This window comes from Varanus komodoensis, unplaced genomic scaffold (assembly GCF_004798865.1).
Source record: "Varanus komodoensis strain SLA01 unplaced genomic scaffold, ASM479886v1 scaffold15, whole genome shotgun sequence".
NCBI lineage: Eukaryota > Metazoa > Chordata > Lepidosauria > Squamata > Varanidae > Varanus > Varanus komodoensis.
In genome coordinates, this window is record NW_025335440.1 from 19,944,503 (window position 1) to 19,967,021 (window position 22,519).

The following is a 22,519-nucleotide window of genomic DNA, read 5'->3' on the forward strand; positions in this document are numbered from 1 at the left end:
CTACATACATTGCCTTTAATCATAGAACTTAGCGTTAGTTGATTAGAATACAATAACCTATACAGCTCTAAGCACAGTACAGAATCTTCAAAATGAGTCCCAGTCTCTGACCACACAGGGTGCCTGATTAGAATGTGAGATTGAGGCTAGAGGTAGAAGCAAAATTGGTGGCATCTGTAGATTATTTTATTATGGTTAGCCAGATACAACTGGTTCATAACTTATTTAAGACGCTGAATATGGTAGGTATCAGTATCAGTGTTTTTTAATTGCTGTACCAAAGGTTAATTCTATGTTGGAGTCCAAGGATTTCATTTATTGAACCTTGACTTTCTGCATGAGTCTTGCATCAGTATTTCTCTTCCAGCAAGACACATTCTGGCTTCACTGTTTGGATTACTTTTGTTGTAGGTGCTTTCTTTAGGCAGAATTTATTTTGTTTTCACAAGAATATTTTGGCTCAGCAATAATTGAGTGAAGATGAGAAAGGAAGATGTAGCAGTGCGAAAAATGCGAAGCATTGGAGTAAGTTTGCTGACTAAATGTTACTGTTGAAACTTCCTGTTGTAACTGGGCAGGCTGGCAGGTTGGTGGCTTTTGTATGTGTGCTTTTGTAAATGTGAATGTGTGAAATAAGCACTGACCATTATATTTGCATTAATGTAGAAGTGCCAGCTTATTTTGCATGGGGAAAATAAATGGTGTTAACATCTTAAGGAAAAGAGCAAGTGGGAATATTAAGAAAAAAATTGAGCTATTGAAATAATTGAAATGAACATTTCAGGAGTTTGCAGGTGTATAAAATCATTAGGAAAGGCCTCCAGTAGTTTCTCAGTGTAGCCATTTTATTTTTTGTTGAAGGATATTGCTTATTAAATGTGTTTTACTTTGTAGTCAGGCTTGGAGTTTTGTTTGTCAAAATTACGAGCAATTCACCAGCTGCCCTCTTTTGGTTCCATTGCCATTGTGATTTGTTAAACTAATATCACAAAATTTGGGAATGATAACATTTAGGAAATAGGAAAGTTGGCATGCAAACTATAGACTTACGAAAGTTAAAAAACAAGAACAACAGTAGGTTACTGGAATTTTATGACTGCTGCTTTCTACAGAACAGCATCAGAAAAGAGCTACTGGCAAGGATGAAGTGATAGAGGGAGGAGTACTTATACGTTTCATATGGTTCTCCCTAGTCATGGTCCCAGACCTGCGTTTGTTACAGCTTCCCTCAGGTTATATGAACTCTTTCTGGAATGTAGTCAAGGATTCATTGCAGCGTTGAACAAAAGTACAGATTTGAACTTCCAAGGGGGCAAACAAAAATATAGTTGGTAATGGAGAGCCAGTGTAGTGTAGTGGTTAAGAGCATGGGACTGGGACTCAGACGATCTGGGTTCTAGTCCCCACTCAGCCATGGAGCCAACTGGGTGACTTTGGGCCAGTCACAGACTCTCAGCCTAACCTACCTCACAGAGTTGTTGCTGTGGGGATAAGATGGAGGAGGAGAATGATGTAAGCTGCTTTGAGCTCTTTGTAGGAAAAAGGCAGGATATAAATCGAAAAATAATGTAACGTGTTTAGCCACTAGTACTGCAAGGGAAGATTTAAGGCCATATGTAACTATGCAGTTGGACTATGATCACCCATAAATCCCAGTTGTTTCTGTTTTAATTTCTTTCATTTAAAGGTCCATTGCTCTTCAGCAATTAAAGCATTCTGAGTATTATGTTTTTTGCATGATGTTAGCAGCTAATTGTATGCACATGCATTAAAGAAAAAAGCTGTTTTTTCAAAATGGTTGTCATTGTAAAGAGCTAACTATGTCGGATATAAATGAAATTCATAGTTGTCCAACACAAATCAATTAGATAGATCTATTGTAGGTAAGAGAAAAGGTATTTGAAGAAAGAGAAACTAGATTAAATGGAGCCAAGTCAACAGTATTTTTAAAAAAGACAGAGTAGATAAAAAAGCTTTAAATATCAGGTTTATTTTACATCATATTTTATTCTTTTAGAATGTTAATTAAATGTTTTTCTTTTAAAATTCCAACCTGGTATATTACTAAATTTAATAAAAGCATATTTAAGCTATATGGTCATAATCTACAGATTATTTGATAATTAAGAATGGACTGCCCTTTGTTTGAAAAATGGCCATTGTGGTTTAGTATTATTAATATGGAAAATAAGTGACGTACCACATTAGAGGCTTCAGCTTGAGTGCCAGGGATTGGCAAATCTTGATTGGGCCTTAGGATGTAACTACTGGTTCAATTTGTACCACCAGAGCAAGAAGTTGTAATAGCTTGCTTACTCTGTAGTATGTGCCAGTTTAAGTGTAGCCCATCATGTTGTCTAGACCCAGGCATCATGTCTTCTTGAAAGGGGTAACAACCCTCAGTATTCAGTAGCATTCCATATTTGGGGATATTCCCCATCCAACAAGCCACAAAACAGTCATTAGGGACTGCATAAGCAGTGCTGTTAATAGAGTTAAATACTCATGGTGAGCCAGGCGTGCCATTTGAACCAACTATATTGCACCAAGCTGCTTGAAAAAAGCATCAAATATATTCGAGCATTTCAATTTGAAATGCATTTTTTCCTATTAAACATTTTGATAGAACCTCTATAGACTGTAGCATAATCATATTTTATTTCCAGATTGTTATATATATTCCATGCTCTTTTATGAATTCTGTGACTGTAAAACTTGCAATTAAAAAGTTATACTACAAGTCTTTATTACTGTGCTTTATAGTGTATGGATTATTTAGGGCCAGCATCTCTAATCTGATGCCAGTGGTTATGCTAACTGAGAATCAAGGGAGAAGGTCAGTTTCTGGTATGAATGCTGATTGTAGCACTAGAAAACACTGTACTTTCCTACCTTAAATGTGTACTGTTTGCAAGTTTAAAAAATGAACTAAAGTAACTTGAAACTTTGCACTGACAAGAGTTTTAGTTTCCTCTTTCTTGAGAAAATAGTTGCAGCTATGACTTGAGAATTTGGAGAAATCTGCAATGAATTCAAATGAGTTGGCATTTCTGTGACTCAGATCTATAGCTTTTGAAGGATCAGCTTTTCTGAAGTTACATTGATTCCATGGATTTGTGGACTTTAAAAAAAATCTTTCCATGATTTTATGCAAATATAGCTGGAAAAAAATGAGACATAAACTGTCCCAAAATGTGCATTTCCTGATAGACTGTAGGGTGAAAAATATGAACTTAGTGGGGATTTGCACATTTTTAGGAAATGCTAATTTGCGCAAATGCATTTGCACAAAGTCCATTTTTGTCAATGAACACTTGACAGAAATTCACCTGGGAATCTGCAAAACACAGATGGAACAAATTTAGCAAAGTCCATAACATCCGTAGCTGTTGCTAAAGACAGTTTTGTTTAGCAAGTTTTGCTGAATATCACAAGGCCATTTCAGTTGCTGCTGAGTCAGATGGCCATGTTCTGCATGTTCCTTCACATAACCTGTTTAAAGAAAATAATGTGTGTATGGAGTGGAAAAAGGTTACTGTTCTAATGAAAACAGAATATTGGGAACGGAAAACTTTTAATGAACCTAAAAGTTGAGAGATATTTTGAAATACTGATTAAGTTGGCTATAGTTTAGGAGTATTGCTTGTCATCATGTATTGAGCAATATTAGTTTGTTTAGTTACCTCTTGATTGAAAAATTATGATTAGAAATAATGCAGCTTGTGGAGCATAAGGATTCTCTTAAAGTACTTCAGCACTTACATATGCTGCCTTTTGCCAAAAAAAAAAAAAAAATCCTCTCCAAAATAATAGAGGAACTGCTTGCTTAATTACTTTTAGAATTTTGCTCAGGAAACTTGTATTTCAACTTTCAGTAAACCATCAGAATTACTGCTTGTTGTGACATCTCAGCAATTTGCTACTAATTCTCCTTCCATCTGCTGTATTTTCCTCATTTCCTTACTCTGTGTTAAGCCCTTAAAACATATTTAACTGAAAAAAGGAAGTAACATTTTTCACTTTAATTGTGGTCTTTATAGAAGGAACTAGTAATCATTTTTTTCTGCTGAAGACAACCTTTAGAGTGGAATAAATGATTTCAATAGTTTTCTTCAACTTTTTTTTCACTTTTTATTCTAGAAGGGAGCACCTTTAGTTGCAGTTTGCTAATATGCACAGATCCAATACATTTTATTATGTGTGTGGTATATATTTTGTAAGCACTTCCATGAGTAGTATCTGTACTACTTTATTATCCTATTATGGGTTTTAACAGAGAAGGTTCTCCAAACAGTTGCTGTTTTAACTGATCCTCTGAATGCTGAGCATGGTTTTATAACTGAGCCATGTGCGTGTGTGTGAGACTAGTACCAATTATTGCATGCTGCTTTGTCAGCTTTAAACAATTAATTCTTGTCATGTCAGCTATGGGGTACTGTTGAGTGGAGGCATTTCCTTAATGGTGAGGGCAAAAGGTCCAGCAATTCTGCTTGTTGTTGTTAGTAGAGTTGCTTTAAATCCCCATGCCACTTTTTTAGAGCTACTCTCACAAGGAGACTTATACGTATGTATTGAAAAACAATGCAGTAGTAACTTTTAGAATCTGCAGTTCATTTTCGCAAAACTACTGATTGCACCACTAACTGAGTTTGCATAACATGGCAATCCATCATGGGCAAGCAGCTACAGTGGATTTTCTTTTGTCTGAATGTGGATCACTTTCCACAGAATGCTTTATTTTTTGGCAGCAGCTCATGCTTACAACCCATGGAGGCTCTAGGGGGTTTTTGACCCATGAAAGGTTGGCATGTTCCATCATAGGTATTAGGGAGAGCCTAGCCAGCTGCTCGAAAATGGACAGGAATTGGTGAATTTAATTCAGATGACCATCAGGTATGCTACTGCGGGCAAGAATCCTTCAGAAGAAATGGAGTAGCCTTCATAGTCAATAAAAGAGTAGGGAAAGCAATCTCCAAAATGACAGAATGATCGCAGTTCGAATCCAAGGCAAACTATTCAACATCACAATAGTCCAAGTCTATGCCCCAACCACTGGTGCTGAAGAGGCTGAAGTTGACCAGTTCTATGAAGGCCTACAACACCTTTTAGAATTAACACCCAAAAATGATGTCCTTATCATCATGGGGGATTGGAATGCTAAAGTAGGAAGCCAAAAGATAACTGGAATAGCAGGTAAGTTTGGCCTTGGAGTACAAAATGAAGCAGGGCACAGGCTGGTAGAATTTTGTCAAAAGAATATGATGGTCATAGCAAACACTCTTTTCCAGCAACCCAAGAGATGACTCTACACATGGACATCACCAGACGGTCAACACAGAAATCAGTTTGACTATGTGCTCTGCAGCCAAAGATGGAGAAGCTCTATACAGTCGGTAAAAACTAGACCAGGAGCCGACTATGGCTCAGATCATGAGCTTCTGGTTGCAAAATGTAGGCTTAAATTGAAGAAAGTAGGGAAAAGCACTAGGCTGCTCAGATATGACCTAAATCATATCCCTGATGAATATACAGTAGAGGTGCCAAATAGATTTAAGGAATTAGATCTGATAGACTGAGTGCCTAAACTATGGATGGAGGTTCGCAACATTGTACAAGAGGCAGCAACTAAAACCATCCCAAAGAAAAAGAAATGTAAGAAAGCAAAATGGCTGTCTGAGGAAGCTTTACAAATAGCTGAGGAAAGAAGGGAAGCGAAAGGCAAGGGAGAAAGAGAAAGATACACCTAATTGAATGCAGAATTCCAGAGAATAGCTAGAAGAGATAAGAATGCCTTCTTAAATGAACAGTGCAAAGAAATAGAAGAAAACAATAGAATAGGGAGGACCAGAGACCTCTTCAAGAAAATTGGAGATAGGAAGGGAACGTTTCATGCAAAGATGGATATGATAAAGGCCCAAAATGGCAGGGACCTAACAGAGGCAGAAGAGATTAAGAAGAGGTGGCAAGATTACATGGAAGAACTATACAAGAAAGAGCTTAACATCCCTGATAACCACGATGGGGTGGTCACTGACCTTGAGCCAGACATCCTGGAATGTGCAGTCAAATGGGCTTTAGGAAGTCTGAACAACAACAAAGCTAGTGGAGATGACAGTATTCCAGCTGAGCTATTCAAAAACTTAAAAGACGATGCAGTAAAAGTGCTACACTCAATATGCCAACAGTGGCCGCAGGATTGGAAAAGGTCAGTTTACATTCCAATCCCAAAGAAGGGCAATGCCAAAGAATGTTCATACTACCGCACCATTGCAATCATTTCACATGCTAGCAAAGTTATGCTCAAAATCCTGCAAGCTACGCTCTAGCAGTATGTTGACCGAGAAGTACCAGAAATACAGGCAGGATTTTGAAGAGGGAGAGGAGCTAGAGATCAAATTGCCAACATATGCTGGATCATAGAGAAAGCTAGAGAGTTCCAGAAAAACATCTACATCTGCTTCACTGACTATGCTAAAGCCTTTGATTGTGTGGATCACAACCAATTGTGGCAAGTTCTTAAAGAGATGGGAGTACCAGACCATCTTATTTGCCTCTTGAGAAACCTATATGCGGGTCAAGAAGCAACAGTGAGAACTGGACACGGAACCACCGAATGGTTCAAAATTGAGAAAGGAGTTCGGCAAGGCTGTATACTGTCTCCCTGCCTATTTAACTTATATGCAGAGCACATCATGAGAAAGGCGGGGCTAGATGAATCACCAGTTGGAATTAAGATTGCTGGGAGAAATAACAACCTCAGATATGCAAATGATACCATTCTAATGCAGAAAGTGAAGAGGAACTAAAGAGCCTCTTGATGCGGGTGAAGGAGGAGAGCGCAAAAGTTGGCTTGAAACTCAACATTAAGAAAACTAAGATCATGGCATCTGGTCCTCTCACTTCCTGGCAAATAGATGGGGAAGAAAAGGAGGTAGTGACAGACTTTATTTTCCTGGGCTCCAAGATCACCGCAGACGGGGACTGCAGCCAAGAAATTAAAAGACGCTTGCTCCTCGGGAGGAAAGCTATGGCAAATCTAGACAGCATACTAAAAAGCAGAGACATCACCCTGCCAACAAAAGTGCGTGTAGTCAAGGCTATAGTTTTCCCAGTTGCAATGTATGGCTGTGAAAGCTGGACCATAAGGAAGGCTGAGCGCCAAATAATTGAGGCCTTTGAATTGTGGTGCTGGAGGAGACTCCTGCAAGTCCCTTGGACTGCAAGGCGATCAAACCAGTCAGTCCTAAAGGAGATCAACCCTGACTGCTCTTTAGAAGGCTGGATACTGATGATGAAAATCAAGGGACTCGTTTTTATCTTACATCCATATGATACTGCTGGGGGAAGTTTGCTGGGAATGTAAACTGAGGAGGCCTCAATATGAGATGCCATCCAGCTCTACCTTTCAGACTCACGCAAGGCAATAAATGTCCCAAATATAGTAGTAGTATTAGCCTCAGTATAGTAATAGTGAGCGTGGTGAGTCCAAAACCTCTGAGGCGGGCCGGATCCGGTCCATGGACCGTAGTTTGAGGACCCATGTTCAGAAACTTCAGTTAGCTCAAAAATACAGCTGCTAACAGGGACTGTCCAATTTGACCAGGTGATGTCAGTGCTTTGGCATCTGTACTGATTTCTTTTCCATTTCTAAGCCTTATTCAAGGCTTTGAAATGGCATTGTCCGTAAATGGTTTGGGACCAGAGTAACTTAAGATAATCTCACAAATGTACCTTCTCTGGATGCCCCTCCCAAAGGATGCTAGGAGGGTGGCTGCAAGAGTGAGGGTATTCTCAGTTGTGGCATCCCCCTGATGGAATAAACTCCCCAAATTAGTATTCCTGGCACTTGCATTGTTATATTTTCAGCACAAAGCTAGTGTTGCAATGAAGCTTATGTGAAACCCAGCCCTCTTCAGTTCAAGGAGCTGGGACTCCTCTCTACACTTAAATTGTTAGGATGTTTTCTTGGAATTCTTGTTCAAATTGTGGTGTTGGAGGAATAACAGCAAGAGGAAGGGGGGACCCAGTAGTGGGAATCAGAAGCACCAAAAATGGGGTAGTAGGGCAGTCAAAGAAGAAAGTGCATCCAAACGGGATGAACAGTATCTCCTCTTTGACAATGTGATCTTGTCACATTTATAAGTGGTAAGTGTTGAACTGACAGTTTCAGTTTTGCTCACCTATTCAACACTTTGCCAATACTTCAGCTACTCCAGAAAGGGTAGGTATTAATTCTCCCACTTTTTGTAGCTCTTCTCCAGTTTAAAAAAAAAAAAAACCTCAGCATAAATTCATACAAAATTAATGTCTGGGAAAGTAAACAGAGGTGAAATGTAATGCCAGGGAGTAAAGGGAGGGTGAATTGCAGACCTACATAAGTTCTCCATTACTGCAGGTATAGAAATGTTTCCTCCATTTACTTCCCAGACATTAAATTGATATATATTTCTCCATGTTTAAAATAACTGTCATGGCATTGCAGTAATAACAGCAGTAAATGCTCTGAAAAGAGTGGAGGACTAAATATCTTTCCTTTCTGACTTGGGACTCAGGAAGTGTGGAAAGGGGAAGGTACTAAGAAACGTCAGTTCAACACTTGTAGCTGAGAGGACTACATTACTAAAGGAAACAGCTTGTTCTGCCCCTTGTGCACCTTACTTTTGCAGCTTTCCTCCTTTTTATTAGTCCTTTTCAGTTGACAATTTGGCAATTGAAACCTGGCAACTGTGCACAAATTAGAATATATACAGTCCTCCTTTGTAAGTCTGTTCCCTACTCTGCTTTGCTGTTCTCTTTTGACAGCTGAAAATGAAAAGGAAATTCCCCAGAAAAGACATAAATATCAAGCAGTCTTAAGAGTACATTTGCAGAATACTGGCGATGCTGATGACGACGACAGTTACACAGTTTCAGTGTCTGAATTTTTTTTTGAAAATTAGAAGTGCAATTTATTGAAGGACTGGAAAAAGGGAAAAAAGTGAATGAAAGGTATAGTGATTGGAATGAGGAAGGGGAGGTGGGCAAGGGGATGCATGCTGGAAGCAGTTGGAATACTGGGGGAGGGCAGCAAAAACAACCCACAGTAAGCCTGATCATCTCTTGGACACACCATGTCTCAGCAAAGAACCATGACTTATTCTCAGGATGGGTTAGCACAGTGGTGGTGAACCTATGGCATGCATGTGACAGCGGGCACGCGGAGCCCTCTCTGCTGGCAGGTGGGCCAAGTCACCCCAGGATCGCCCCATGAGCCGAGCATTGGATAACAGTGCGCATAACAAGTGGGTTTTGGGTTGAAGTTAGGGCACTTGTTCTCTAAAAGGTTCACCATAACTTGGTTAGGGGTAGAAAAACGAGGTGCCCCGGCATGATTTTGATGGCTGGAATGTGTTTAGAATGGGCAGAAATGATGAGCAGTGCAGAAAAGCTACTCAAGGAAGACTTTTTGAAAGGCACCCTCTTTTCAATTGAACTTTAACCCTATTTTACGGTTAGGGGTGTGCACCAGGGTAGGGTTAGGGTTAGAAAAACGAGGTGTCCTGGCATGATTTTGATGGTTGGAATGTGTAGAAATGATGAGCAGTGCAGAAAAAGCAACTCAAGGAAGGCGTTTTCAAAATTGCATTATTTTCAATGGAACTTTAGCCCTGTATTAGGGTTAGGGGTGTGCACCAGGGTAGGGTTAGGGTTAGAAAGACGTGGTATCCTCGCATGATGTTTTCAAACTCACCCTCTTTTCAGTGATATTTTTGCCCAATATTAGGGTTAGGAGTGTGTTTTTTCTAATCTAAAGCCTTAGTTTTAGTGTAGTATTGTCACTTTACGATAAATAGGTGGTTTTGGGTTGTAGTTTGGGCAAAAGGTTCTCCATCTCTGGCTTAACATGATTTGTGAATGTGCCCAATCAGTGTGAATTTGTTGGGTTCCAGAGTGGCATCTACTGGTCAGACTTCTGATGTTGAGCCTATTTTAAATATCAAAAATTTTGTTTTCTGAATTAGTAGTCTGATTATTCAAACAAAATCTAATTTGAATCTTTAATTGGGCTACCATTGATAGTATCTTAATTCTAACAAAACTTGTGGACAGTGATTGAGCTAACTATGTGTTCTCTCACTCCTTATTTATACTAAAGGCAGCATCTGATCAGTGCTGAAAAATTGCCTAAAACTTTTTTTTTGAAAAGGCTGGATATTAATACCCAAGATTATAACTCACTCTTTCCTTTTCCAATTAACCTCTCATTTTTCCATCTACTAGTTCTTTCCAATTGACATTTTCGCAAGTAGTCCTGGGTTAATTTTTTACCTTCTCCACTTTGCCTATTTCCTTTGGCTTTTTGGCAGTAAGCGTGGTATAGCTATATGATTAAAGAATACTCTGGGCAAAGTTTTACTAAATTACATAATGCATGACTAGGCAAGGAGTATTCTGCAGGAATGGATATGTTGCCAGCTTTAGTGTTCAAGATGAAACTGTTTCTCTGTGCCGTTTTATATGATTGCTGCAGCCTACTATGACTTGTTCAAGGCACTGGTTTGTGGCACATGCCAGGAACCATTCTGATTATTCAGCCTTTAAGAGGGGTTTGCTGTGGCCTGCTGTGCAGTCTGAGGCTAGATGTCAGAGATTATTTAAGGGTGAAGCAACCCAGAAATAATCTTACAATAGATAATGAATTATTTGAAGGTTGCTACTTGGGAAAATAACCCCATCATACATGTGCACTTATCCCCATCCAGTGGCATTAAATGACATTCAGTCTATAAGCATTCTCCTATCCCCATATGGAATTGACAGCACATTTAGGGTATTTAGTGTTATAGCAAAATAATTGGCAGATACTTGTAAGAGTATGGATTATTTGGTTATATTCCCTATGATATTGAAGAATGAACCAACTTTAAAAATTAATCTTCTGCACCATTTTACTTCTGAATTATGTTGCCTTGGCAGAACCATTCAGTTTTTCCTGTGGGTGCACCATACCAGATACTCACTCTTAATTTATTACTATAGTGCTGTTGTAACATTTATTTAATTATTAGACTTTTATCCCACCCCATTAGTCATAAGACTCCCTTAAAGTACATGCAATTTATTTTGTTACAGCCAGCAACACCACCAAGCCAAGGAAGGCCAGATTCACCAGTTTACGCTAATCTGCAAGAACTGAAAATATCTCAGTCTGCACTTCCACCTTTGCCCATCAGTCCTCCAATCCAAATTAATGGGGAATGGGAGACCCATAAAGATACAACAGGACGTTGTTACTATTACAACAAAGGAACGCAAGAGAGAACCTGGAAGCCTCCACGTTGGACTCGTGATCAAAGTATAAGTAAAGGAGACTCTCTGAACCAAGTAGATCAAGAGGTAAGTTAACTGATGGTACCAGGGAGTGTGAATGAGCTTTATGTATGCATAAATGGTGGACAAAACACTGGGGAAACATTTCAGGTGGTCTTAAATTTTCCTACCTCAGTTGATCAACTACTATCCTTAGGTTTATTATTATTTTTTTTTAATTTCAGTTCCTCAGTACTGGAAACAAGACAAACTAATTAGTCCTTGCATGAATGTCATAGGACAGAGGCCCTTGATCCCATGCATTTTTAAAATGAAAAATCTTGCCCATTCTACTGTGGAGACACATGTTATTGTTATGTGGCAAGAGAGAGCATGACGAACAGATTGATATTAATGTGATACTATTGTAAAGGTTTCCTGGTTTCCCTCTCCACAAAAACTGGTTGAACTGGCTTCTTATGACAAGTAGTATATGTAGGCTTTTGTCAGATATTTCAAAAGCAAAAGCTTTAGTTCCTAGCATTTTGTGGTACTGTGTCTAATTTGTCTTAATCTTAGAAAGAACAGAAAACCTCCAAGGTAAATATTATTCAACGTGGTAGTATCCAGTGTTAGTTCTACAAAGAATAGATGTATAAAATTAATGAGATTTAAGTTAGGTACAGTAAATGTCTGGGCCTTTGCTTGGGTAGCCGTGGTGTATTGAGATTCATTGCTTGAAATACTGGGCTCCATTGTGGCAACTACTCCATGGCTAGTTGTTCCTACTGGTTGAACCGTGATGGTTAGGTTAAGTGAAGCTCATTTTAAAAATACTGGCTCTGTCTTTCACCTCAGTTATAGTGTAGGGTTTATTTTTAGGCACAACTTTTAACTTCCTTGGGAGCTGGGCTTTCCACATATGTTTCTTCTTTGTGTTATCTGGAATAATATAATATTCTGAAGAGAAGCAGCTATTGGAATTTGGCGGCCAGTGTGTAGGTGAGCTAAATGTATACAGACAAGGTAATAAAATATGCTGCCTCTGGACAGGCTGAGTGGGGCATGTTTTTTTATGGATGCTATTGAGGACTGAGTCAAAGCAATTATGGTGGAACATGTTTCCAAATATTTTAGGATTTAGGTGTTGGTTGGATTCTTCTTTTACTTGTACTCAGGTGAGTTATTGATCTTACCTACGTTATTCCAATGCTAGCTGTTAATATATCATCCCTTGAGATTATTATTGTATGTGAAGTATTTTGAATACTTGGGAGAACTAATTAGAAGAACTAATTCTAATGGTTTAGTATCTCCAGATTATTTTAGTTATCATTTCTCTTTAACAGCAGTTCATTTATTTGTGTTGTTCCCGTCTATATGCTTTTTCATTTAGGACCATCAGGATATCATCCATTTCCCCCCTTGATCCCAGAGTTATCTTTGTTTTAATTTTGATTCATCTCTTATATTTGCTTCAGACCATAACTGCTTTGTCCTGCGTGTATCTTTTTTTCTGGGGATAATTTTCCATTTTTTTCACCCTGTACCCATGTTGGTCGTTGAGGTGAAATATGACAAAGTTCAGTTGGCAGAATAAATAAATTTTGCCATTGATTTCCATAGGATGTGTATGGCTTCCTAAGTGTATACTGAGTTAAAATTAGTATTTTTCTCAACTTCTGCATATAGAAAAAATACATGGGAGTCCTCTCCAGCCGAACATTTTCACTAGCTTTTTGTTGTCTGTTGGTGTTATGTGCTGTCAAGTTGTCTTTGACTTATGGCAACCCTATGAATGAAAGCCCTCCAATGTGTCCTATCCATGACATCCCTGCTTAGCTGTTCACTAACTTTCTAGTCAGTAGTTACCTTTTTTTCTGAAAGTATTCAGCTGTTTCCTTTTCCTCCTCATAAAACTTGAAATTCATTTTCATCAAAATCTAAACTTCTAGACAAATTCTAACATCTTTCAGAATCCGAACTAATATCACTTTTCAATACTTCTCTGTGTTTGACAATTTGTAGGCTCTTTCATCACAAGAAAACTCCCACAATTTTTCTAACAGCCAGTCAGATAGTCAGTATGGTTCTCCTCCCAAAGGGTGGTCAGAAGAGTTGGATGAACATGGCCATATGCTATATACCAGTGACTATACTAATGAAAAGGTACACACTTTTCTTCCTTTAGTATCTTTAACATTGGTAGAAATATAGTAGTAAGAACTCAGGAGTGAATTTATGTTATTAGTGGTAGAATGGTATAGATTAGGGCCAACTTCCTCCCAGTCCCTTAAAAAATCATGCTTATTTCTTGCCACTATTTTCTTTCTTCTTAAGAAACTGCCCTTCTAGATGAGAGCTCTATTGTGCTTAGTCTCTGCTCGTCCTTAGAATAATACAATTCAGAGCTGTCATCGCTTATTGGATCCCCTGTAAGTGTCTTATGAATTAATAGCAGATCTAGGTTTTTGATATGCGTTGTCAATACAGTGGTGTTTGGCAGGCTTAAAAAGCAATTGCATTCAGTTTTTTCTCATCTATAGACTATGAATAATGTTGCATTATCAGCAACCGTATTAACTTTTGCCTATGTTACCAATGCATTGCTTGTTTAAGAAGAATAACTCTAAAATAATGTTTGAAAAAGATCTTTTTTCTGGCAATAGTGCACAGTTGTCCAATTAATTTAGTTATAGCTGTAAAATTTTATGTCTGAATTTGGAAAGTATAATGTGTCAGGCTGTCATACAGGGCAAATCACTCTACAGATGAGAGATGCAGAGCAGATTGATTTTGTTGGCCTCATGTATTTCTATGTTCCTGAGTGGTCTCACTCTCATAATCATAGAGCTCTTGGATATCCCCAAGTAAACTTCAGGCACTCACCAGCTGAGAAACTAGACTTACCATGTAGTTGAATTCTTGTTGGTCTTAGGAGAGAAATTTGCTCTTCCAGCATACATAAGTGAATGTTCCTTAAATTCGGAACTACATGATTTCCCTTTCTCATGTCCTCTTTGGATTAGTTGTCTTTAGCAGTTCATAATGCCAAGAGCTTAGGGTTTTAGCTTGGTTATAAGAACTCTAGAAAAGAGAAGGGATATTTTTCTTCCAAGTCCTTGTTCATGGAACTATAATGGCCTTGAATACAGCAGTAGTAGTACAGTCTTCATTTTAAAGTAGATTCCTCTGCTGTCACTGACAAGGTCTAAGCTTTCATACAAATTATTTTGCCATGTTATACTAGTACTACATTTATCCATATCATATACTAGCCACCATTTACATGAACACTCCTTCAAATAGTGGAACAGTAAATCACCCATCTAAAATTCATGGATGGGCCTTAGAAAAATTCCTCTCCACTTTAATGACGTGGTGTTCTTGTAAATATGCTATAAATATGGTGATGTAATTAAAATTTTGTCCAAAGGAGCTTTGGTGAAGAACCCTAAATAAATGGGTACCATTTTTGTAGAGTCTTTCTTACTTCATAAGGACTTTTGCCCTTGGCAATAATAGGTACTATATTTTTCCTTGTATAAGATGCTACGTTTTCTTTAAAACATTTAGCTAAAAATGGAGGTGCTTTTTATACATGGGGGCGCGTTTTATACATGGGGGGGAGACTGGTGTGCTCACATGCGTGGGGGGCAGCGAAGCGGCAGCTTTCTTGTGGGGGGTGGCAGCTTCCTCGCTGCAAATTGTTAGGAAAAGTGGGGGGCGTCCTATTCATGGGGGCGTGTTAAAGACAGAAAAATACGGTATGTTTTCTGTTGCAGTAGGAATGGGCAGGAAGTAGATTTTATCTATTGCTGCACCAGTGGACAATTTCCTCATAGCATTTAGTGCCTGCTAGTTTCTTGATTCTCTCAAGAAATGTTGGGTTAGGTAGAATTTGACTTGAATTTCGCAAGTTCCTTTTCATGTGCTTAAACAATAGTACATATTCAGGATAATTTAATATGGTTAGTTATGCATTTACCTGTTACGAGTGCCTGAGTATGCACTTTTGCTTTATACTTTAGTGAAGTCAGCCCACCTCTGTCCTATATGGTTTAGACTTAAGGCAGAAGATTTTCATACGCAGTATCTTACTTTGAATGCATAACAAAATGATGTTCTTGGAAAATCTACATCAGCCCTCCAAAAATAAAAGAATGGCATCTTTTATTTTTATGTGATTTTTAAAATGTGAATGTCAAGAATTGGATATCACCTATGAAGCCCTTAACGACTTGGGTCCTGGTTACCTAAAGGAGCGCTTACGTCCATACGTGCCGTCCCTTGAGATCGGCAGCAGAGGCCCTTCTCCGGGAGCCCTCCATGAAGGTCGTTAGGAGGGTGAGCACTCGGAGGAGGGCTTTCTCTGCAGTGGCACCCAACCTATGAAATGCGCTCCCCCAGAGAGGTCCACCTGGCGCTGTCGTTATTTGCTTTTTGGCGCCAGGCCAAGACCTTTTTATTTAAATGTCATTTTAATTGTTGATTTTATTTATTGATTTTAACAACTTTGGCCAGGATGTCTTCAACTGTATTTTATTGTATTAATGATATTTATTTATTTGTAAGCCACCCTGAGGCTTCGGCGAATGGGGTGGCATATAAGTCTGCTAAATAAAATAAAATAAAAATAAATGATGGTAGCAGTTGGCACTCACAGGTCATGCTCGTCTGGGCTCCAAGTCAGGGAATGAAGGGGAGGAGGTGGAATGAGCTTGGGAATGTGGGGCTCCAGACTTTGAGATGAAAGAAGCAAAGCCACTCTTCCTAAGCACCCAGGCAGGCTCTGAAAATAGCCAAGATGTGCAGGTGTTGGGTGGGTACATGCAAGAGGAGCTCTCAGAATCAGATGAACCTGGTATAACTCTGGACCCCATGACACTGCGTCAGGAGAGGAGGGCCAGCCAACTAGGGTACGTTTATAGAAAAGAGGTGTGCTCACTTCCAGGCAGGCCTTTCAGAAGGTATCAGGCCCAGACAGCACTTATGAGGAGGGTTTCCAGAAGTAGTTATTTAGATTGGGTTCAGTGAACTGCTCTGTGTATGGTCAGAGATACATTCTGTAGTGATTTATTTTTATTTATTTATTTTTTTAAACATTTATACACCACCTATTTTGCCATGGCATCTCTAGGTAGCTAATTGGTATCCTTTGGTGAAAAAAGAGCTTTTTGCAAAGAAATGCTCTGGTGCCTTGAATGTGTTAAGGGAGGAAAACTTCAGAGTGGGTTGTCAATTTATTTATGCTGTTAGCTGTCCAGAGACGTTAGTAATTGGATGGCATACAAATTTTATAAATCAATCAATCAATCAATCTTGGCACATGACAGTCAAAAAGACTCTAGTAACAATCAGGGCTCAAACCTGATTAGTAGTAGCTTTCTAATTCATTATGATTTTTATTTCTTGCAGTATGACACTAAGGTCTTTTTGGTGCCAGGTTAAGACTGTCCTGTATGACAGGACATTTAATTAGTTTTAGTATTATATTGGAGCATTATTCAGCTACTTAAAACAGTCTTATGATTTAATGTGTATAAGGTATTGTAGCTTTCAAAAATAGTTTTGCGTTTGGCTGTAAGGTTCTGCATTGTCATTTTCATGATGTTAGTATATGCATTTTATATTGTGGGGGTTTTTTGGGGGAGGGTATTTTAAATGTTGTTAATATTCACCTAGAGAATTTCAGCTGTTAAGCACTATAGAAATACCAGCAACAGTTGTGGAAACACTACTGCACAGTCAACTGTAGTTCTAGCTACATGATCAAAGAGGGGTTGGTCTTCAGTGTGATGTCCTGCAAAGTGATGGCAGTTTATTCAGTTAATTAAAGGCACTGGAAATATTTCCATTTGTTCTCACAGTTGACAGGTTTATAAACTAAGGCTCTAGTTCTAATTGTTCGTAATAGATATTTAATTTAATTCTTGTTTCTGTAGTGGATAAGGCATGTAGATGAACAAGGTCGATCATACTACTACAATGCAGATGGATCACGATCTGAATGGACACTGCCAAAAGTGAGTAATGAAAATAATGCTGTTTCTAGCTGTTGATCAAGAGATGGATCTTACTGCAGCTCATACAAAAATGTGTTTTATATCAGAAATATATTTAATTGTTGTATATTTTGGCACTGTGACTCTTGGGAAAGAATGTGCATGTATAGGTTTTCATCCCGAAGGCTTTATATTTAATTGACTAAAAAGTATATGTAAGATACTTTATATTTTCAAAGGACATTTAGCACTTCGAAATCATAGAACATCATATTTTTCAAAGAATGAGTTTTTAATTTGTGCAAAATCATAGCATGTAGTGTGATGCCATCAAAGAACAAAGGGTTTTGAAGTTTAATAAGAAGCATGCTTTCCACATGAGTCAAGATACAAAATTCCTTTACCAAAACTTGTAGTGAATTTCCTGTACAGGGTTTGTTCATTTGGGCACCATAAAGTTCATATTAGCTTTAGAAAGGAAAACAATAAGCAACCAATGGATGTCTCTATGTTGATACATAATAGAATAAATCCTGACTTTTACTGCGCCTGAGAAGTGTTACCTTCTACATAGCCATAATTTGGAAAATGATGAACTTCCAAAGTTAGTTTATGATATGGGATAGAAGTCTGTAGTTCAGTGGGGAAAAATCTTGTTGTACCTGTCTAAGAACTGGGAGAGTTAGTATCTCATTGAATTACACATTTAATCGTTTAAAATACCTTATGGAAGCTATAGGCTAAACATGTTTTCATTGATAGAAATGAAACAGACATGAAGTGAATCATTACAGCTTGGTGTAGAACAGGTAGAATTTGCAAGTAGTAACTCTGCATTCAGAGTTATGCAGTACCTTTGTTATCTGGTATTTGCACAAAGGAGGAGGGAAATGGTGGTTAATACTCTGGCATTGTTGCAACAGTTTGAATGGATGTCTTGGACTCCTAAACAGGGGGTGCTTATGCTATCTTAGTATAAATAACAGTCATGTTGGCATTCCATAAAGCATATAAGAGAAGGCACAATTTTTACATAAATGTAGGTCAAAATTGCACACATAGGGATTCATGGATATGCCTGAAGATCTGTTTTTATTTGCTTCCTACTACCTGGAGTTCATAGAGTCTTTCAACTGTCGTTAAGAGATTTGGAACAAGCTTTGCGGCATATATTTCTTCACAGCACTGGTGCTTTCATAATTATAGTACAAGAAAGGGTGCCTGGAAGATACTATTTAGGATATGGGTTGAGGGTGTGGGTTTGAGTAATAGTTAGTGTCAAAGATGTTTTAAACTTATATAATGGAATGCTGAAATGATAGTGTTTATACTTCATTGTTCTCAATAAATGGGTTAAAGTCCTTGAAGGCATTGTAAATGTTTCCTATCAAAGTTCATGCCTGAATTCTTTTCCGTCTGTTATGCCTGCTGGTAATATCTTTGACAGAAACATAGAAAGGGGTAAGATGTTTGATTAATGTAAACTGTACTTCTGAGTGCCACACATTGGGTTTTGCAAGGCCAGGCATTTGGACTGAAATCTTGTACCGTGACCACATCTTAAGCAAGCTAACATTCCTCAACCCTGCTATTACAAAACAAGCAAATGTTACAAGTGAGAGTGATGAAGTTTACCTTCTGATCTGTTTGTCTGAGTTGTCCAGTGAAAATAGAATTTGACTCAGTTTAGGCTCAATTTTATTTTTAGTAGACCAGTAAGTATTGTTGGTCATATTGATTTTGGAATATAAGAGTAAAATTATCATTTTTGTAAAATGGTATGAATTCTTATAAGTTTGGTCCTTAAATAAACCAAGAATGGCATACATTCCCCAGGTGGTTTCTCATCTAGATTCTGGCTTGATCTAGGTTTGCTTACTTACTTGGTTACCCAGGAGCATGAGGGGGATCACTAGGTGTTTTGCAGAGTCATTTTTTGCTGTTCTTTGCTATTGTCAGTTTTTATCATCTGTTTTTAGCTGTTTAAAACTTTTTAACATTTGTTTTTTCTGATTTCAATGTATTTTTATTGCATTTTATTGTCTGTTTTACTGGACTTTTGTAAACCTTGTAGAAAGCTTTGGCTGTGGGATGGTATAGAAATGAATGAATGAATGAATGAATGAATGAATGAATGAAATAAGTAGAATGGTTTTAAGACTAATTATGCTATGCAGTGTAGATCACTAGGCAGTTTTTTTTTGTTTGACAAAGGGCACAATCTTTTGTCCTCCTAACATGGTTGGGTGGAGCAAAAGATTATGGAGAATCCTAACTCTGAGATCCTGCAGACTTGGGATGTGGAGTGCCTACCCCTTTCCCCTTTGCAGGTTGGGAATTGGCATTGGAGTGAAGGAAGGTGGGCATAAAGGGGGAGGGGGGGCAGGAAGGGGAGGAGGCTGAGGCCAACAGCTTATGCTTTTATCCAAACAGCACTCTGCCCTTCTCACCTCTTCCACTGCAGCTGTTAATCTGAACTGCCCAAAATGGCCATCTTGATGAAATGTGGAGAGTGAGGCACAGTGGCAGTAAAGATTGCTGGTTGCATAACCTCACAGTTTACATTGGATGCATGCAAAATTCTGAATCTGGAGGCTTACGTGCATCTAGAGTAGAGGGCATTGGATTATTCCAAGAGTTAAAGAAGATCTATTAAATGGGAAGGGGAAGATAGAGACCATTTAATTTTTTACAGTATTTATATTCCATTCTATATTCAGGCAGATTCCAGAGCAGTGAACAGCAAAAGCTAAAAACAGGTAAACGGGGGGAAAACCAATATATTAAAATACGGTAACATTAAACTAATGGCTTGTCACCAAGAGAGGCTTCCAGGAGTACTGATGAGCTCAAAACAGCACCATGTTGGTGTCTACCTAACCTCCTGAGGCAGGGAATTCCATAGAAATTGAGCTGCCATACTGTGAAGGCTCTTCTTCAGGTGAACTCCATTTGGGTCACTGGACTGTATGCAACCACCAGAATATCTTTTCAGTGACTGACTAGGCAGGTTGGTGAAGGAAAAGATACTCCTGCATTTTTATATAATGCATAGAGTGAAAGTAGCTACCAGTGTATTTATACATACTTGACTTGGCTCTTGACTGCAGTTATAGTGTGTGGCTTTCCCCTTTTTCATTTTAGTATAATGCTTCACCACAACAGCAAAGGGAGATAATTAAAAGCAGGAGTCTGGACAGGAGGCTACAGGAACCAATAGTTTTAACAAAATGGAGGCACAGCTCAATTATGTTGGACACAAATGACAAGGTAGGAATGCCTTAAAGAACACATTGGACTTTTCTGTTGTCATGTACATGGTAATCTGTGACTTTCAGAAATTACTGTGCACCTAAGAATCCAGAATCACTGGTGCCACACTGTCAGCTAGCTGCTGATCTCTGTAGACTGTACAGCACAAGTTTGCATATAGATACTCAAAATTAAATCCCAGTGATTTCAGTTAGATTTGCTTTCAGCTGTTTGGCATGAGATTCCATCCTGTGTCTTAATAGCTGTGTGTCCTGCAAGATCACTCCATTATATAGTCTCTTCCCAAACATGGCCCTTACCTCTAGTAAAGTAATAGTCTGAGGTTGGAATGAGAGTTTCATCTCAACTGTATACCTAGTGGCAGCTACCTTTCTTTTTTGTCTTGAAGTCAATGGCTACTATAGGAAGGTTTATTTTAAAAAGAAGATTCATATGTTACATAAGTACCTTGAGGCAATGTATGCTAGATCAAGTTTTAAAACTGTGAAATAATCTCAAAGCATTAATCAAAATTGACAATATTGATTGACAGCAAAAAGGTGTTGTTTTATTTTAAAATGAAGTATGAAGAGTGCACACCTTGTTTTAAACTAGTATTGTGTTCCTGGAAGCCCTGCTGTCAGACAGGTAGGTGTGAATGAACATTCGCATACTGAAGAACTCATCTTTAAAAAGATTTTGGACTGCACAGAAATGGACAGATTGTTTCTGAAGGAGAAGGAGGATACGTATTTCTATCAAACTTGGTACTTTATTTACTATTGGATAGAGAAATGGGACTATGCGTAGATTTGAATATGGTTATGGCTTCTTAAAAAGAGAAAGATGCTGACCCAGTATGTCCGGTGTCTTAAATGATAGATGTTTTTAATGTTAGTTTCTAGAAAAAAAATAATAAAATTTATTTAAAAAAGAACATCTGCATACATTCCCTCTGTGCTTTGTTTTCCCATGGAAAGTCAGGGGTTTGCTACTTCTGAGTCCCTGAAGTTTGGTGTTGCTGTCTTTGGGAGGGGCATAGCTCAGTAAAATACATGAGTAGTGAGCAGAAGATCCTAGTTTCAGTCCCTGGCATATGCAAGTAGTTCGCCTGACTGTAAATCTGGAGAACTGCTGTCGTTCAGTGTCAACAGTATTGAGCTAGATGAGCCAATGATATATAAGGCAGCTTCCTGTGTCCATATGATTTGGGAAGCAACAGGGGCTACAAAATGACCAGGGAGAGTGTTTGTTGCCTGCCTCTGACCTAAATAAGAGGTCAAATAAGAGGGAAGGCCTTACATAATTTGAGAACCACTAATGAGAAACTCTGTGCCTCTTTGTCACTTAAAACCCCTCTACATATTCTACATATACATGTCACTTAAAACACCTCTACATTTTGAGCAATGAAGTCTCAAAAATGTGAAGACATTCCGCAGTTTATAAGGAAACAGGCACTACATGAGATTTTTTTAGTTCCAGATTGTTTAGTGTAGGAAGGGGGATCTTTCTTTGTTGGCTGCATATGGGCAGGGCTGGAGCTGATCGTGGGCAACACTACAGCCTAATTCTCTCTTTCTATCAACTGCTTTTTCACTGCATAAGCATTGGCACTTATAGTTCAATGTTAGAAATAGATGAACTGATTTTCTGTGCAATTACCATGGTTTGTGGCAATATTTGAACTTTGCCGCATATTTTGCATGTGGGAGAAACAACCCTCAAACAATCCATACCTTGTTACTGGGTAGTTTCCCCCTCTAACTTGTTAGTCATGCTTTTAGGCTGGGCAGGAAGTTAGGCAAATGGTGCTTGGCCCACATTAATAGACATCATGGCTTATTTAAGTCACAATGGTCATACAAAACTGAGGCTATATGTGTGTGAAGTGTTTTTACTAGTCAGAACACAAGGGTTTTAGATGAAGATGGATAATGAATTTTGAAACTCTTAATCCATCAAACTCTTGG

The 22,519-nt window shown here is 38.4% G+C and overlaps 1 protein-coding gene across 11 annotated transcripts in view; it reads left to right on the forward strand.

Moving 5' to 3' along the window:
* The window catches only part of ARHGAP12 (Rho GTPase activating protein 12), a 67,351-nt gene that overhangs the window by 27,230 nt on the left and 17,602 nt on the right, over nt 1-22,519 (forward strand). For 7 of the 11 annotated variants that reach the window (XM_044424663.1, XM_044424662.1, XM_044424659.1 and 4 more), the window contains exons 3-6: nt 11,113-11,376; nt 13,318-13,458; nt 17,235-17,315; nt 20,439-20,564. In XM_044424663.1, coding sequence (XP_044280598.1) covers nt 11,113-11,376; nt 13,318-13,458; nt 17,235-17,315; nt 20,439-20,564 — 612 coding nt within the window. The remainder of the gene's footprint in view (nt 1-11,112; nt 11,377-13,317; nt 13,459-17,234; nt 17,316-20,438; nt 20,565-22,519) is intronic. The other 4 variants (XM_044424666.1, XM_044424669.1, XM_044424665.1 and 1 more) reach the window with 3 other exon arrangements.